General features: G+C 43.3%; 1 protein-coding gene across 1 annotated transcript in view; it reads right to left on the bottom strand.

Annotated features, from left to right (window-relative positions):
• The window catches only part of LOC124616456 (trissin receptor), a 158,158-nt gene that overhangs the window by 112,751 nt on the left and 27,699 nt on the right, over positions 1–17,708 (bottom strand). Inside the window, exon 2 of the mRNA XM_047144765.1 lies at positions 4,456–4,600. Within this exon, the coding sequence (XP_047000721.1) occupies positions 4,456–4,600 (145 nt within the window). The remainder of the gene's footprint in view (positions 1–4,455; positions 4,601–17,708) is intronic.

Below are 17,708 nucleotides of genomic sequence, written 5' to 3'. Positions count from 1 at the left end.
AGGAATCAGGACACAAAAAAGGGACTATGTTGGTTGGGGAGTTTTATGCTATAGCGAACACTCGTTTTGGCTAGCATGGGACTTGTGGTAGTACTCAAAGCTATCATACACAGCTGTAACTTTATGCTCGATGTCTTCCATGACAGCCATGACGGGTTCCAGCAGGATAACTATCCGTTGTCACAATGCAACAACCGTGCTACAGTGGTTTGAGGAGCGTGAGAGTGAACCAAGTTAGCCTGATGTGATACCGATGGAAATCTGGACGCTATCGTGTGCCAGTTTGGAATGTGCGCACCATCACCCCATACTTTTTGGGAATTGCATGATGCGTTTAGACAGCTGGTGCCACGTATCTCCGGAAACCTAAGAGTGATTTGTCACATACATGCCATGCAGAATTGCTGTTGTTTGCTTCCCGAAGGCGGACCAACACGTCGTTAAGCAGAGAGTCATAATGCTTTTGCTTATAGTTGTATGTTCACAGCGTCTTTTAAAAATAATACACACATTAAAAATGTTTTGCGTCACCTCAGTTCCGAGAGTTCCGGAACCTGTACAGAGAATTGGAATAGAGATCAACATAAGCATCATTTCCGCCCTTTTTATTACCCATGAAAACCACACATCGCATGTTGTACCACCATACAGTGAGATCTTCAGAGGTGGTGGTCCAAATTGCTGTACACACCGGTACATCTAATACTCAGTAGTACGTCCTCTTGCATTGATGCATGCCTGTATTCGTCGTGGCATACTATCCACAAGTTCATCAAGGCACTGTTGGTCCAGATTGTCCCATTCCTCAACGGCGACTAGGCGTAGATCCCTCAGAGTGGTTGGTGGGTCGCGTAGCCCATAAACAGCCCTTTTCAATCAATACCAGGCATGTTCGATTGGGTTCATGCGTGGAGAACTTGCTGGCCACTCTAGTCGAGCCATGTCACTATTCTGAAGGAAGTCATTGTGATACAATAACCACAGTCAGCTATCTTCAGAAGTTCTGGGAACCGGGGTGATGCAAAACTTTTTTGATGTGTGTACAAAAAAATACTATAGGGATACGAACAAGCAATCTCTTATTGGAGAGGTAGTGGTGATGTGGTAAGAGTAGTGGAGGAGAGGATGGACAGAGGGGAGGAAGATGGACGCCGATAGGGAAGAGGAGATGATCGTCAGAGCGAGGGGGAGGGAGAGCTGGACAGAAAACGGACGTGGAGATCGTCAGAGGGCGGTTGTGGATTTGATAGAAGGGGGGGGGGGTTGAGAAGGACGGAGAGAGGTGTATTAGGGAACGGACGAGGAAAGAGAAGGGCAGGAAAGGGATGAAAAAATATAGTTATTGTAAGCAAATAGGAGGAAATGGGCAGAATGTGAGGGGTGGAGCGAGTGGACAGAGAGAGAGGGGAGAAAAATATGTACAGTGAGAAGGCATAAGTGGAGATGCACAGTGAGAGGTGGAATTGGAGATGGACAAGGAGAGGGGAGAGGAGGAGATGAAGACAGAGGAGGAGCAGGTATACTTAAAGGACTGAGGAGGAGAGAGAATGGCGAGGAGTGGGTGGAATTAGAGGGGTGGATAAGATATAGAAGTAATGAGCAGTCGGGCGGATGCGGCAGGAGCAGGTTGACACAGAGTAGGGCCCAGGAAATGAACAGACTGAGGTCAGAGGAGGTGGACAGAGAGAGGGGGGACGAAGAGACAGACGAGAGAGGGGTATCGAGGAAATGGACTGGAATAAACATTCATACACCGGAACGCGGCTACTCAACCAGTAATTACGTAAATGGTGGCAATCTGAATAACAACAGCAATAGAGATCTTTCGGTTACTTTTTAATTTTATACGAGGATTGGAACTTAAATAGCTGCAACTGTTTATTTACAGCTCGTACAAAATAGATGTGTGTTTCAAAGTTTTACTGACCTTCAGAGTAGCCACCAGCATTGTGTATAACCCGTTGCCAGCGATGTGGAAGTCGTAGGATGCAATTAGCAGTACCAGTTGTGTTGACATTTCGAGCGGCGCGGTCTATTGCCCGACAAATTTGTAGCAGTTCTGAAGCGAGTGCCGTGAAGTGTTTCTTTCAGTTTAGAAATCGAATTGAACTCACGAGGTCTTAAGTCAGGGGAGTGCAGTAGGTGGTATAACACTTAGCAGTCAAATAAATCAGCTTGCACTGTACTTGTTTGAGCATTGTCCTGCAAAATGATGGTCAGGTCCTGCTGAAAGTGTCATCAGGTCTGTCTCTAAGCTGGTGGTAGGTTGTGTTCCAAAAATGGATAGCATAGAGACAGAAGTGATGACACCTACCGCACGAGCTGACCATCATTTTGCAGGACAATGCTCAAGCACGTACAGTGCCTTCTGTTTCTGATTTGTTTGACTGATTGGACTGGTAAGTGCTATCCCACCTACTGTACTCCCCTGACTTAAACCCTTCTAAGTTCAACGCAAATTCTAAATTGAAGGAAACACTTCACGGCATTGGCCTCAGAACTGCTACAAATTCGTCGGGCAATAGACCACGCCGCTTGAACTGTCAACTGCGGGATTTTAAAATAAAATGATGAAAGATGTGATGGCGTGGCCCTCAACTACGCCCCCTCTGACTCAGAACTGAAATATTAAAAGCTTTGGGTGGTTTCGTTCTCTAGGGGCTGGGATACTTAGTTGCCGATTTACAGGCCAAATACTGCTGAGTCTACAGTATACGATAAGAATACACACATGAATCGAATGGCCGAAGGTTTCTATCACTCGGCAATTGAGAATTATGAATGTAACATATAAGTTAATAAATGAAAGATTGCAATTAAATAAAATCTGCAGGTACAATCTTAATGACTTTAAATGATGAATACGATAGCAGAAATACTTTTGAGAATGCGGTATATTTCTGCAGAGCGCTTATTGGTGTCGATGGTCCAGCAATTAAATAAAACATAAGTTGAATAACAGGGAAACAATTGATTCCCACCGCACGTAATTAGTTATGAACAACCACATAGCTCGCGAGATATTCACTTCTAAACGCACACTGCGTCTTCGCTGTTGAAGCCACGGAAATCTCACAAGAACACAAGTTGGCACTCGGAAGTATTTCTATTTCTCGCGAACACGCACAAACTACTCCACTCCAAGTCTTTCCCGTGACCGTACGTCGCGCCTTCACGTCCAGCACTCCACGTGTACTGTGCGCAATCTCTCGCGCCGCACTGTTCCGAGACCCCTTCTCCCGAACTCGCTTCTATCCAGTCTCCCCATTCACGATCTCTGTGATAGGCTAGAGCACTCGCGCCATGTCTTCAAACCAACGCAGCCACACAAAGATAATGGAACACATTCGAAATACTGGATTTACAGTTAAATAACTTCAAATTAAATAAATATTCCTACGGCTGGACCATAAACACGCTCTCACACACATTATTAGATACATAAACAAATTAAATATACATATATCAAAGGAATAGAACAAACGGTAGGCCAGTATCCTAATGTCTCTGTGCTTCCTAAAACACAGTAAATATTTAGCCAATTTCTTCATGAATAGTATATATCGGATATAAACAAAGACATAGATGAATAAATATATTTATAAGCATGCTGCTACCGTTTTTTCGTGTAACTGTGGAGTACTTATGGCCTGACGCGATCGATAGTGATGGGCCACTTTGACCTCCATTGACTCATGTACTATTCAAGTTACATGCCTGTAATTTATACCAGTTTAGGTTTACACTAATAGCTTTCCAAAGACACGTCGATCGACGAAATCGGATGAAGTGTTTAAATTTAGGAAATTCGTTGCTGGGTGCTACTTGTATAATTTACCTGCAGACAGTAAACTTTAAACTAATAAAGATACTGAAAATCTGAAACTTCCTGGCAGATTAAAACTGTGTGCCGGACCGAGACTCGAACTCGGGACCTTTGCCTTTCGTGGGTGTATTGAAAATCTGAATACACCATCAGAATCGTCGTGCAAATAATGGTAATGTACATGTTTCTTTTTGAGGTATCATCATTCATCTGGCTACTACTAATTTCTAGACGAACTGCAAAATGTCTGCCATTAAGGTTTCCCAAAGTCCGTTATCTTTGGCCCTCTCGGCGCACAGCGTCACCAAGGAATTCCCAGCCACGTGCTCGATGGACCACGTGCTCCTGCCGTTGTGAGGCACCAAGCGGCCCGAGCGGTGGGCGCCAACTCTGAACTTAGAATATTTCCAGGGCGCCACAACTCGCCCATTACCTGACACAAAAAACCTGGTATTGCTGGCAACGGGTTATATACAATGCTGGTGGCTACTCTGAAGGTCAGTAAAACTTTGAAACACGTATATATTTTGTACGAGCTGTAAATAAATAGTTGCCACTATTAAAGTTCCAACCCTCGTATATTATCTGATGTTCAGTGAAAACAACAGCGAGTTGCCCAGGATACGTACGTGGTGGCGAGGTGTATGTAGAGGTTCTGGAAGACGCAGAAGATGCCGACGCACAGATCAGCAAAGGCGAGGTTGGCAAGCAGGAAGTTGGTAACGGACCGCAGCCGCCGTGACATGGTTACCACCACAATCACCATCAGATTCCCTGCGGAACAAGATCAGGAACATGCAGTAAAATTCACCTTTGTTTCTCCGTTTTGCATTTCTGAAAATACATACGTGTGCTGAAATAAATTAGTCGCAGCTGTAATATTTTCGTAAAATGAATTTCTGCATGTGTAGCTCTCCCCCCCCCCCCTCAAATTGTTCTTTGTGCGGTGGGTAATAATGCTTCGTTCTTCGAAATACTGTAACTACTGAAAAGTGCTTGGGCAGCTGAACAACAGTAGATTGATTACAAAAGCTTTTACGGCATGTTACACTAGCTTTGCGATTTATAGATTTCATTTCGGTATTGTAACTGCATTGATTCGAGAAAAAAAAAATTAACAGTCTTAATAAAATAATGTGTAAGGCGACATACATTTTCATCTGAGCAATTTCTCATCGCAAAGTTTCCCAAACATTCATGAACAATGTTTTGCAAAACTTTCGACTGCTAAAAATAGTAATGGGAGGTATTCTGCTCCAGCTGTAATCGATAGCATAATAACATTTTTTATTGACAAAATGTATCGTTAGCGTACCCTCAGAATCTCGACCAATTACAACAGCATGTTGCTTATTACCCTTGCTGTATATTGTTCTGTCTATATGGCATTTCAGCAGGAAGGTTACCTACATGCTCACATGTCCTTCTGCAGTAGTAGTCGGTTCTTGTTCGGTTTTTCTCGGTGAAGGAATGTATGGTGTCTCTAGGAAGACAGACAACTAATCTTAGAGCACAACATTCTGCCGACGACGAAGTTAATTGGAGCAAAATAAAAACTGATTTGGTGCAGGTTAGAGTGGTATACAGGTTATGGTCTTGTTGAATGAAAACCTTGCTTTTCTTCTAAAATGATTTAGTAGAACCACTGAATATCTGAATAAGAATGAGCTAGGGGTAATTTAACCATTTCTTCTAGACGACATTAAATCAGCGTGTCCTACCTCGTTTTAAGTCAAGAAGACCGGGCATTTATTTCTAGATCGCATGTTCAGTGTATCAAAAAGAATCATCCGTTTTTTTTAAAAAAATCATAACTATTATGTTATTTGAGATATGTGCGTGAACAACGTATTGTTGGTAAGAGCAAATTTTCGAGTTTCACATCGTTCCCGTTAGGTAGCAACAGTATGCGCCCAATTTATTTCTAGGAAAAATGGTGTCTGGACAACAGAAAGCCTTTTGTGTTCTACGTTTTGCGCAGTGCGGGTAAGTAATAGCTGTTCAGCGTGACCAGGTATGGCGTGGATACTCGTACAAGCACAGAGCGTTAGACGATGGCATGAGCAATTCCGAGAAACAGGTTGTTTGTCTAAAGGCAAATCGCCTGGCCGTCGCGGAGTATCTGACAAAGACGTCGAACGCAACTGTCATAGTTTAACAAGGAGTTCGCAGAAATCCGTCCGCCGTGCAGCTCAGCAGCGGAACATGCTCCCGATGTCCGTCTGGCGTGTGTTGCGTCGACGATTACACACGAAATGATACAAAGTTCATCTACTGCAAGCTCTACGTGAAGTCGACAAATAACAACGTGTGGTGTTCTGTAATTTCGTTCTTGGAAATATGGAGAATGACAGTGTTCTTCCACGCTTAGTGTTTAGTGACGAGGCAACATTCTATTTAAATGAAAGAACAACCATCATAATGTGAGAACACGGGTACGGAACAACGACTTGATGTGTTTTGCGCAGTTTCTTGGGAAAAGGTGTGTGGTCCATTCTTCTTTGTCACGAACCCTGCTACAGGAAGCACATGTCTCGATATGCGTGAGAACTTTCTTTCCCCGCAGTTGGAGACTGCTTCGAACGACTACGGATCGGTCGCGGTGGACCAAACGATTTAGCCTTACATTACTGGCCTCCAAGGTCAGCAAACCTGACAGTTCGTGATTTTTTCTTGTGGAGGTTTATAAAAGACTCAGTTTGTGTGCCTCTGTTACCAACAACAATGAATGAACTGAGATATCGCTTAACAGCAGCAGTGGTAGCTGTAACTCAAGACACGCTCGCTGCAATTTGCGAACAATATGAATATCTATGAATACCACCTTGACATATGCCGGGGGGCCGGCCTCGGGTGGCCCAGCGGTTCTAGGCGCTACATCCTGGAACCGCGTGACCGCTACGGTCGCAGGTTCGAATCCTGCCTCGGGCATGGATGTGTGTGATGTCCTTAGGTTAGTTAGGTTTAAGTAGTTCTAAGTTCTAGGGGACTGATGACCTCAGAAGTTAAGTCCCGTGGTGCTCAGAGCCATTTGAACCATTTCAACATATGCCGTGAATCTCAAAAGAGTCATACTGAACGCCGATGAAAAGGTACGAAAGAACCTTTTTGAGTTTCCCGTTCATCAAAAAACAAAATTCAGTGTACATGTTTATTAGTTTCAGAAATATAGACTAGCCAAATCGGATTGTTCTTTTAATACACCCTGTATTTCTATAGTGAGCCCCAAATAGATATAAAATAGTGCATAGTCCTCTTTACAGCTTTGAAATATCTACACCAGTGTTGTACCATATAAAATTCTCTTGCGTAGCGTTTCGTACATGCCTTCCACAATCTTTCCTTGCGTACCATTCACGAATCTTACTTAACATGGCAGTTAATATTTAGCAGCCATACTTGCAATGAATAAATCATTTTCTACACACACAAAAAAAAAAAAATCAAATGGCTCTGAGCACTATGGGACTTAACATCTGAGGTCATCAGTCCCCTAGAACTTAGAACTACTTAAACCTAACTAACCTGAGGACATCACACACATCCATGCCCGAGGCAGGATTCGAACCTGCGACCGTAGCGGTAGCGAGGTTCCAAACTGAAGCGCCCAGAACCACTCCGCGACACTGGCCGGCTCTACATACACATTCAAGATAAATTCGATCATGCGAAAACTGAAAATTTACGTTCAACAAAAGTTATCAGCTTCGACCCGTGGTACAGGGACACTAGATTTTATGTGGTGAAGCATTGAGTACCTGCCACCAGTATGCTCTGTATGGTGCAGAGTAGCGTATCGGATACTTTACTTTACCCTCAACATTCCCAGTTTTCTGTTATCACAGATAAGAGTGAAGAGAGTATGTAGGTATGCTTTACCGCATCGCTTGGTTGACGCTGGCCGACCTTGTCAGAGGGATAAGACACCATGTAATGATAGTATATCTCCACATTCAGTTTCGTTCTTCATAGCTGGCACTTGTGAAAAGTTTTCGTTTATTGCACATGTTCGTTGTACACTGAGTGACAAAAGTCATGGGATAGCGACACGCACATGCAGAAACGACGGTAGTATCGCGTACAGTCTGCATAGAAAGGCAATGCATTGGTGGAGCTGTCATCTGTACTCAGGTGACTCAATGTTTCCGGCTTGATTGTGGTTGGATGACAGGAATTAACCTACTATGAATTCGGAATGGTAATGGAAGTTGGACCCATGAGACATTCCATTTCGGAAATCTTTAGGGAGTTCGATATTCCTAGATCCACAGCGTCAAGAGTATGCCGAGGAACACAAATTTCAGGGATTATCTCTCACCAAGGATAACATAATGGCCGACGGCCTTTATTTAATAACCGAGAGCAGCGGCGTTCGCTTAGATCTAACAGACAAGCAACACTCCGGGAAATAATCGTAGAAATCAATTTGGGACGATGGACGAACATATCCGTTAGGGCAGTGGGGTGAAATTTGGCGTTAATGGGCTATGGTAGCAGACGACCAGCACCGATTGCCTTTGTTGACGGCACGACGATGCCTGCAGCGGCTCTCCTGGGCTCCTGAGCATATCAGTTGGGTCCTGGATGGGTCATAGGAAACACGTGGCCTGGTCAGAAGAGTCCCGATTTCAGTCGGTAAGAAGAGGTGTTGGTAAGGTCCGAGAGTGGCCCAGATCCCACGACGCCATGGACGGAAGTCGTCAACAACACACTTTGCAAGGTGGTTGCGGCTCCATAAAGGGTTGGGCTTTGTTTACGTGGAATCGACTGGGTCCTCCAGCCCAAAGGAACCAATCATCGACTGAATATGGTTATGTTCGTCTTATTGAAGACCATTTTCAGCCATTCATGGACTTCATGTTCGCAAGCAACGATGGAATGTTTAAGGATCTCAGTGCACCATGTCACAGGACGACAACTGTTCGCGATTGGTTCAAGAACATTCAGGATGATTCGAGCTAGCGATGTAGTCACCCAGATAGCCCGACATGAGTTTCATTTAACATTTAGGGGACTTTATCGAAAGGTTAGTTCGTGCAAAAACGCGTGCACCGGCAACTATGGACGTGTATAGCAGTAGCATTGCTCAGTATTTCTACAGGGAGCTTCCAACGCCTTCTTGTTTCCATGCCACTTAGAAGTGCTGTATTATGCCGGGAAATAAGAGGCCCAACACGATGTTAGGAGGTATGTGATGACTTTTGTCACCACAGTATTTATGTCTGATGTAACTAAATCATTCTTCGGAGCACTCACAACTTACGGAATTAATATAAATCTATATCTGTGTGGGAATGAGCGTTGAACAACAGAGGTGTCGCTGGCAGTTCAGTTTTGCTGAGTCCGGCGCTTTAACCTGTAGCCACTGGCTTGCAGGCGGCCATAGCAAGTGAGGCTGGCAACACTGTGAAAGAACGTAGGCTTGCACTACAGCGTTGCGGGCCATTCGTCCCGTCTCTGACGTTGATCCGCAACTCTGATGTTGATACTGTGCCATGAGTTAAGGTAATTTTTATTTTCTAAGAATAATCCTGCACTACTTTTTAAGCAGATTACTTCATTAATACGAGTAATTGATACTAATGCTTATCTCAAAGCCATGACCAACAGCTACCAAAAATAAGTTGTTGTTGTTGTTGTTGTGGTGGTCTTCAGTTCAGAGACTAGTTTTATGCAGCTTTCCATGCAGCTCTATCCTGTGTAAGCCTTTTCATCTTCGAGTAACTACTGCAACCTACATCCTTCTGAATCTGCTTAGTGTATTCATCTCTTGGTGTCCCTCTACGATTTTTACCCTCCACGCTTCCCTCTAGTACTTAATTGGTGTCCTACCAACCGATCCCTTCCTCTAGTCAAGTTGTGCCACAAATTCCTCTTCCACTCAGTTCTGTTCAGTACCTCCTCATTAGTTACGTATCTACCCATCTAATCTTCAGCACTCTTCTGCAGCACCACGTTTAGAAAGCTTCTATTCTCTTCTTGTCCAAACTAATTATTGCCCATGTTTCACTTCTATATATATATTTACAATCCATACAAATACTTTCAGAAAGGACGTCCTGACGCTTAAATCTAACTAGATGTTAACAAATCTCTTTTCTTCACAAACGCTTACCTGGTCATAACCAGCCTACATTTTATATCCTCTCCGATCATGATCAGTTACTTTGCTTCCCAAACAGCAAAACTTGTTTTCTAGTTCAAGTGTCTCTTTTCCACCAGCTGGTTTAATTCGGCTATATTCCATTATCCTCGTTTTGCTTTTCTCGATGTTCGTCTTATATCCTCCTTTGAAGTCACTGCCCACTCCGTTCAACTGTCCCTGACACAATTACAATGTCATCGGCGAACGTCAAAGTTTTCATTTCTTCTCCATGGATTTTAATTCCTACTCTAAATTTTTCTTTTGTTTCGTTTACTGCTTGCTTAATATACAGATTGTATAACATCTAGGATGGGATACAACGCTGTCTCACTCCCTACTCAATCTATGCTTCCCTTTCGTGCCCTTCGATTCTTGTAACTACCATTTGGCTTCTGTAAAAATTGGAAATAGCCTTTTGCTCCCTGTATTTTACCCCTGCCACCTTCAGATTTTGAAACAGAGTATTACTGTCAACATTGCCTAAAGCTTTCTCTAAGTCTACAAATGCTAGAAACGTAGGTTTGCCTTTCCTTAACCTATCTTCTAAGATAAATCGTAGGGTCAGTACTGTCTCACATGTTCCAACATTTCAACGGAATACAAACTGTTCTTCCCTGAGGTTGGCCTCTACCGGTTTTTCCATTCTTCTGTAAAAAATTCGTGTTAGTATTTTGCAACCGTGACTTATTAAACTGATTGTTCGGTAATTTTCACACCTGCAAACACCTGCTCTGTTTTCGATTGGAATTCCTTCTTAAAGGCTGAGCGTATTTAGCATGTCTCATACATCTTGCTCACCAAATGGAAGAGTTTTGTCATGGCTGTCTCACCCAAGACTATCAGTAGTTCTAATAGAATCTTGTCTACTCCCGGGGACTTGTTTCGAATGAGGTCTTTCAGTGCTCTGTCAAATTCTTCACGCAGTTTCATATCTCCCATTTCATCTTCATCTACGTTCTCTTCCATTCCCACAATGTTGCCCTCAAATACATCTCCCTTCTATAGACTCTCTATATACTCCTTCCAGCTTTCTGCTTACCCGTCTTTGGTTGATACTGGTTTTCGATTTGAGCTCTGGATATTCATACACGTGGTTCTCTTTTCTCCAAAAGTCCCTTTAATTTTCCTGTAGGCAGTATCTATCTTACACTAGTGATACATGCTTCTGCGTCCGTATATTTGTCCTCTAGCCATGCCTGCTTAGCCATTTTGCACTTCTGTCGATCTCATTTTTTAGACCTTTGTATTCCTTTTCACCTGCTTCATTTACTACATTTTGATATTTTCTCCTTTCATCAGGTAAATTCAATATCTTCTGTGTTATCTAAGGAGTATTACGATGCATTGTCTTTGTACCCCTTGTTCCTCTGCTGCCTTCATTATTTCATCTCCTAAAGGTACCCACTGTTCTTCTACTACACTCCTGGAAATTGAAATAAGAACACCGTGAATTCATTGTCCCAGGAAGGGGAAACTATTGACACTTTCCTGGGGTCAGATACATCACATGATCACACTGACAGAACCACAGGCACATAGACACAGGCAACAGAGCATGCACAATGTCGGCACTAGTACAGTGTATATCCACCTTTCGCAGCAATGCAGGCTGCTATTCTCCCATGGAGACGATCGTAGAGATGCTGGATGTAGTCCTGTGGAACGGCTTGCCATGCCATTTCCACCTGGCGCCTCAGTTGGACCAGCGTTCGTGCTGGACGTGCAGACCGCGTGAGACGACGCTTCATCCAGTCCCAAACATGCTCAATGGGGGACAGATCCGGAGATCTTGCTGGCCAGGATAGTTGACTTACACCTTCTAGAGCACGTTGGGTGGCACGGGATACATGCGGACGTGCACTGTCCTGTTGGAACAGCAAGTTCCCTTGCCGGTCTAGGAATGGTAGAACGATGGGTTCGATGACGGTTTGGATGTACCGTGCACTATTCAGTGTCCCCTCGACGATCACCAGTGGTGTACGGCCAGTGTAGGAGTTCGCTCCCCACACCATGATGCCGGGTGTTGGCCCTGTGTGCCTCGGTCGTATGCAGTCCTGATTGTGGCGCTCACCTGCACGGCGCCAAACACGCATACGACCATCATTGGCACCAAGGCAGAAGCGACTCTCATCGCTGAAGACGACACGTCTCCATTCGTCCCTCCATTCACGCCTGTCGCGACACCACTGGAGGCGGGCTGCACGATGTTGGGGCGTGAGCGGAAGACGGCCTAACGGTGTGCGGGACCGTAGCCCAGCTTCATGGAGACGATTGCGAATGGTCCTCGCCGATACCCCAGGAGCAACAGTGTCCCTAATTTGCTGTAAAGTGGCGGTGCGGTCCCCTACGGCACTGCGTAGGATCCTACGGTCTTGGCGTGCATCCGTGCGTCGCTGCGGTCCGGTCCCAAGTCGACCACTGGCGACCACTGGCGACAACATCGATGTACTGTGGAGACCTCACGCCCCACGTGTTGAGCAATTCGGCGGTACGTCCACCCGGCCTCCCACATGCCCACTATACGCCCTCGCTCAAAGTCCGTCAACTGCACATACGGTTCACGTCCACGCTGTCGCGGCATGCTACCAGTGTTAAAGACTGCGATGGAGCTCCGTATGCCACGGCAAACTGGCTGACACTGACGGCGGCGGTGCACAAATGCTGCGCAGCTAGCGCCATTCGACGGCCAACACCGCGGTTCCTGGTGTGTCCGCTGTGCCGTGCGTGTGATCATTGCTTGTACAGCCCTCTCGCAGTGTCCAGAGCAAGTATGGTGGGTCTGACACACCGGTGTCAATGTGTTCTTTTTTCCATTTCCAGGAGTGTATATAGCCTAGCACATGAGAGCCCTTAAACTTTCATGGTTTGAGGAATCACGCTCATTAACAAAGCTACAAAAGTATGTAAGAGAAATAGTAAGGATTCTCATAATTTATTATTAATTAAGTAAATCACAACAAACTGTAACTTTTTAAATAACAAATGTGCTTTGCTAAGCAGTCTTTTAACCTACTCAAAACATAATTATCTGTGCAAATGCTAACACAACATTAAATTCAAGTTGAAACCCTTTCTCATTCAACGAACACTTATAAAACTTTGTACTTCTGATCTAAGTTCATAAATCCAACAATTAATAATCTTTTTCACTTCAAATCAGTGTTATTGTTCTTTTAATTAGCAACTTTACTATTTTCAGGCGGCTTTTCAAGTAAGGCAAATCATTTCAGAGAATGACTGCTGACTGATTTAAAAATGCACTGGAAGTGGAGTATTTCTCGAACTATAAAACTGAACTTTAAACACTATAACTCCACACATTAGAAAGGAATCACAACTGTTCTTACAGCTGCCGAATAAGTCTTTACATAATAAATTAGGACACTCGGAATTAAATTCACTAGGATGGGATTCCTGTCCAGGTTTGTGATCTGGGAGAGTCACGGAATGATTGCTACATAATATACTGTAAATGATTTGGTTCATAGTTATTGAACGTAGGGTTGAATGTAAGAGATGTGGGGAAGCCCTGCAGCTATGGAAGTAGCCTGGTGGAGCAGAAAAGATGTGGTTTGCGGGCAAGTGGCAATTCGTCGTTTGTGACTGGTGAGAAGTCCGGGCTGAGCGGTGTTGTGGTTAACACCTCGCTATTAGCAGCGGATCATTGTGGCCCTTATTATTAAAATCAACGAAATTTCACAAATACCTGGTCCATTTACAGAGTGCCAAATATAAATAATTTAGTGGGAATCTGGTGGCACTGGGGGCGTAATTTGCAGTCCCTATTAAAATGGAGGCGATGCAGTCATGGCGGGACTGTTGCCCTCGCCCTGTTCCAGATCATCTTGGCGTCAGAATTACATTTTTACCCGGCCAGAATAACTATACCATGATAATAGTATTACGAAATGCAGCATCTGAGGCCCATAAATACTGCCCTAAAACTCCTCTGGCCTCAAAACTCCAAGAATAAGAGCCACAATGATCCGCTACTGATAGCGAGGTGTTAACCAAAGCAATGCTCAGCCCAGACTCCTAACCCATCACAAACGACGGGATGCCACTTGTCCGTCAACCACATCTTTCCTAAAAAAAAAAAAAAAAAAAAAAAAAAAAAAAAAAAAAAAAAAAAAAAAAAAAAAGGTTCAAATGCAAATGGCTCTGAGCACTATGGGACTTAACTTCCAAGGTCATCAGTCCCCTAGAACTTAGAATTACTTAAACCTATCTAACCTAAGGACATCACACACATCCATGTGCCCGAGGCAGGATTCGAACCTGCGACCTCAGCGGTCGTGCGGTTCCGGACTGTAGCACCTTTTTGTACTCCACCAGGTTACTTCCATAGCTGCGGTACGGCTTCCCCACGTCTTTTACATTCAACCCTACGTTCCCTAACTATGGACCAAATCATTTATATTACATTATATAGGAATCATTCCAGTAGTGATTTAAATCTACAAGCACAGTTTAAACAGCGTCGTTTAAGAGTTTCACATAGTTGAAATATATATACATAGTCAAAGAATTTCCATGACAGATACAACACTCTACTTAAGCAACACTACAAATTGACGTAGAAATATCGATATAGATACAAAATAGGTCGAAAATTAGTGTCTTACACCATCTTCTTCCTACCTTTTTGCAGTTTCTTCAGTTTCAATCTACAGTTCATAAAAAGTTTTGATCAGGGTTCATACCTGCCCCTGGTAATGTCTTACAATTTAAAACCTTGTTCTTAAATCTCTGACTTGCCATTATATAATCAATCTGAAACTTTCCATTGTCTCCAGGGTCTCTTCCATGTATACAACCTTCTTTCATGATTTTTAAACCAAGCATTAACTATGATTAAGTTGTGCTCTGTGCAAAATTCGACCAGGCGGCTTCCCCTTTCATTCCTTACCTCGAGTCCATATTCAACTACTACTTTTCCTTCTCTTCCATTTTCAACTATCGAATTACAGTCCCCCATGACTATTAAATTTTCGTCTTCCTTAACTATCTGAATAATTTCTTTTATTGCATCATACATTTCTTCGAACTCTTCATCGTCTGTGGAGATAGTTGGCATGTAAACGTACACTACTGTAGTAGGCGTGGGCTTCGTTTCTATCTTGGCTACTGTAATGCGATCACTATGCTGTTCGTGATAGCTTATTCGCGTTCCTATTTTTTTTATTCATTATTAAACGTTCTCCTTCACTACCCATATTTGATTTTGTATTTATAACCCTGTATTCACCTGACCAGAAGTCGTGTCCCTCATGCTACCGAACTTCACTAATTCCCAGTACATCTAGTTTTGACCTAACCATTTCCGTTTTCAGATTTTCTAACCTAGCAGAAGTAAGTTACTCTTTGCAAATAGCCAAGTAATTACAACTGAATCAGAAGACAGATTTGAAAATTGTCTTGAAACAACACACAGCAGAGTGCTACTAAAATTTTTTTCAGGGTACGTGACCACCTTGTCAATACATAACATTCTCAGATCTTTCGGCTAGTCTGGCAAATGACCTGCCTCAGGGTTGTCAGTCAGAAAAACACCCTCAGAACGTTCATTTGCAACAGTGGCTGAAACTTCGGAAAATATTAAAAATTGATAGTGCGGTCACTAGTCCTGAAGAACTAAAAGTTGACAATGCGGTCACATACCCTGAAGAAATTTATTAACAGTGACAACGGCTACGGAAACCTACGCTTAAAACAAACAGAATACTTATAATTCTATGGAAAATTGAAGCAACTCTCCCGAGACGAAGTATCGAGATGATACAAGACCGGAGGATGCAATGCTCGTTACCATATCTAAAAGTAACTAATAATTGAGTTAGGCCACTGTGCACAATGATAACATCGTCACTGTGCGAACAACAAAAATAGGTATTAAGCGGGCTACATTTGTTTTTAGTGGTGCGACTACCCTAGTTAGAACTGCTGCTTTGTGAGGTGAGAAGTACGGATTCAGGTGCGTGACTACCTCTCGTAATATACGCTCGATACGCCTGCGTAGATCTTAACCAACTTGCCTCCGAAGATATTCATCATTGTAAACAGGTTCTTTACGCTTCGCAGTTTCATTGTGGGCATACAGTAGTATATGGGGACTAGAAAGGTAAATCAGTCTTCAATTTCATTCCGCTGCGGTTGTGATATTGTTTATCTTGTAGCAATCACTGCCAGCGATCATTTTTAACTTCCATATTTTAATATACCGCATTCGCAATAAAACTTAGCAGCTTTTCTTATCTTGAGCTGATTTCAAATTTGGCCTAGATCCAGCAGAACAAATATCTTACACTCTCTTTTTATTTGTAGGTACTAACATGAATTTGAATCCTGAGATCTGTATGCAATATATTAATTTCGGCTTGCCACTAAATTCACGTAACAAGAATTCACCAGAGATCCTGCAGTTGATCGTTAACTCACTGTGGTTGCATTTCTGTGTCGCAATCATGGTACAACACAATATATTGAAATATGCCTCAGCATTCATTTATTCACCTCAGGATATTTTAAATAAATGTACAGTTCAAGCTTGGTTCCACAAAGTATTATAATTTTGGCACTTCGTTCCAAAATGATTGAAATGGCTCTGTACGATATGGGACTTAACATCTGAGGCCGTCAGTCCCCTAGAACTTCTTAAACCTAACTAACCTAAGGACATCACACACATCCAAGCCCGAGGCAGGATTCGAACCTGCGACCGTAGCGGTCGCGCGGTTCCAGACTGAAGCGCCTAGAACCGCTTGGCCACACTGGCAGGCGCACTTCCAGACCAAGTTAATTCATACAGAATCAGTCTACCCTACTGTTGTTTTTAAAAAGCAGAAAGGTCTTGCGTTGCCAACTGGCGGAAAATTAAACAGGGGAAAACTTTGTTTCCAGCTGTTTGAAATTACACTTAACCTTTAAAAGTTGAAACACCCAAGCTTGGAGATAATTATACGATATCAGAAAATTGAAATAGGTATCCAGTCCACACACTTCCCAAACACACAACGCAAAATTTTTGGATTAATTTTAAAACACTTCACAGTATTTTATTTTCATCTTCTTGTACAAGTAATTGTCACGCAACTTCTACGTAATATCATATAGCCAATGAGTACAGCATACATGTACTCAAACTGTACAGTTCAAGTTCGTGATACACACTCATCCAGATTGATTCTACAGGGGATAGGCAAAACAATGTGAACTTGGTAGTAATGGGATGGTTGTGTTTGACGGTCAACAACACAGGTAAGTCACCTGTCGCGCTAGACTGTGCGTGATCAGTACGGACTAGGCATCAGTGAAGGTTGTTTACGAGTAGTGCACACTTCGTATTTGCATTCAGAGGCAGAAGTCAATGTGCAATGAACAGTTCCAAAGAGAGCAGATTGTGGGGGCCCTATTAGGTGCAGTATCAGTAACCAAGACCGCCAAATTATTGAATGTTTCAAACGAAACTGTTTCAACAGTCATGACAGCCTACACAAAACATGGAAAGACATCATCGTGTAAACGTAACAGTCACCCAAAATCAAATCCAAATGACAGAGGCCGTCGTACGCTAACACTAATTGTGTCGCCGGCCAGAGTAGCCGTGCGGTTCTAGGCGCTACAGTCTGGAGCCGAGCGACCGCTACGGTCGCAGGTTCGAATCCTGCCTCGGGCATGGATGTGTGTGATGTCCTTAGGTTAGTTAGGTTTAATTAGTTCTAAGTCCTAGGCGACTGA

The sequence above is a fragment of the Schistocerca americana genome, chromosome 5, assembly GCF_021461395.2.
Source record: "Schistocerca americana isolate TAMUIC-IGC-003095 chromosome 5, iqSchAmer2.1, whole genome shotgun sequence".
NCBI classification, from domain to species: domain Eukaryota; kingdom Metazoa; phylum Arthropoda; class Insecta; order Orthoptera; family Acrididae; genus Schistocerca; species Schistocerca americana.
This window is presented reverse-complemented; position numbering and strand designations above follow the sequence as displayed.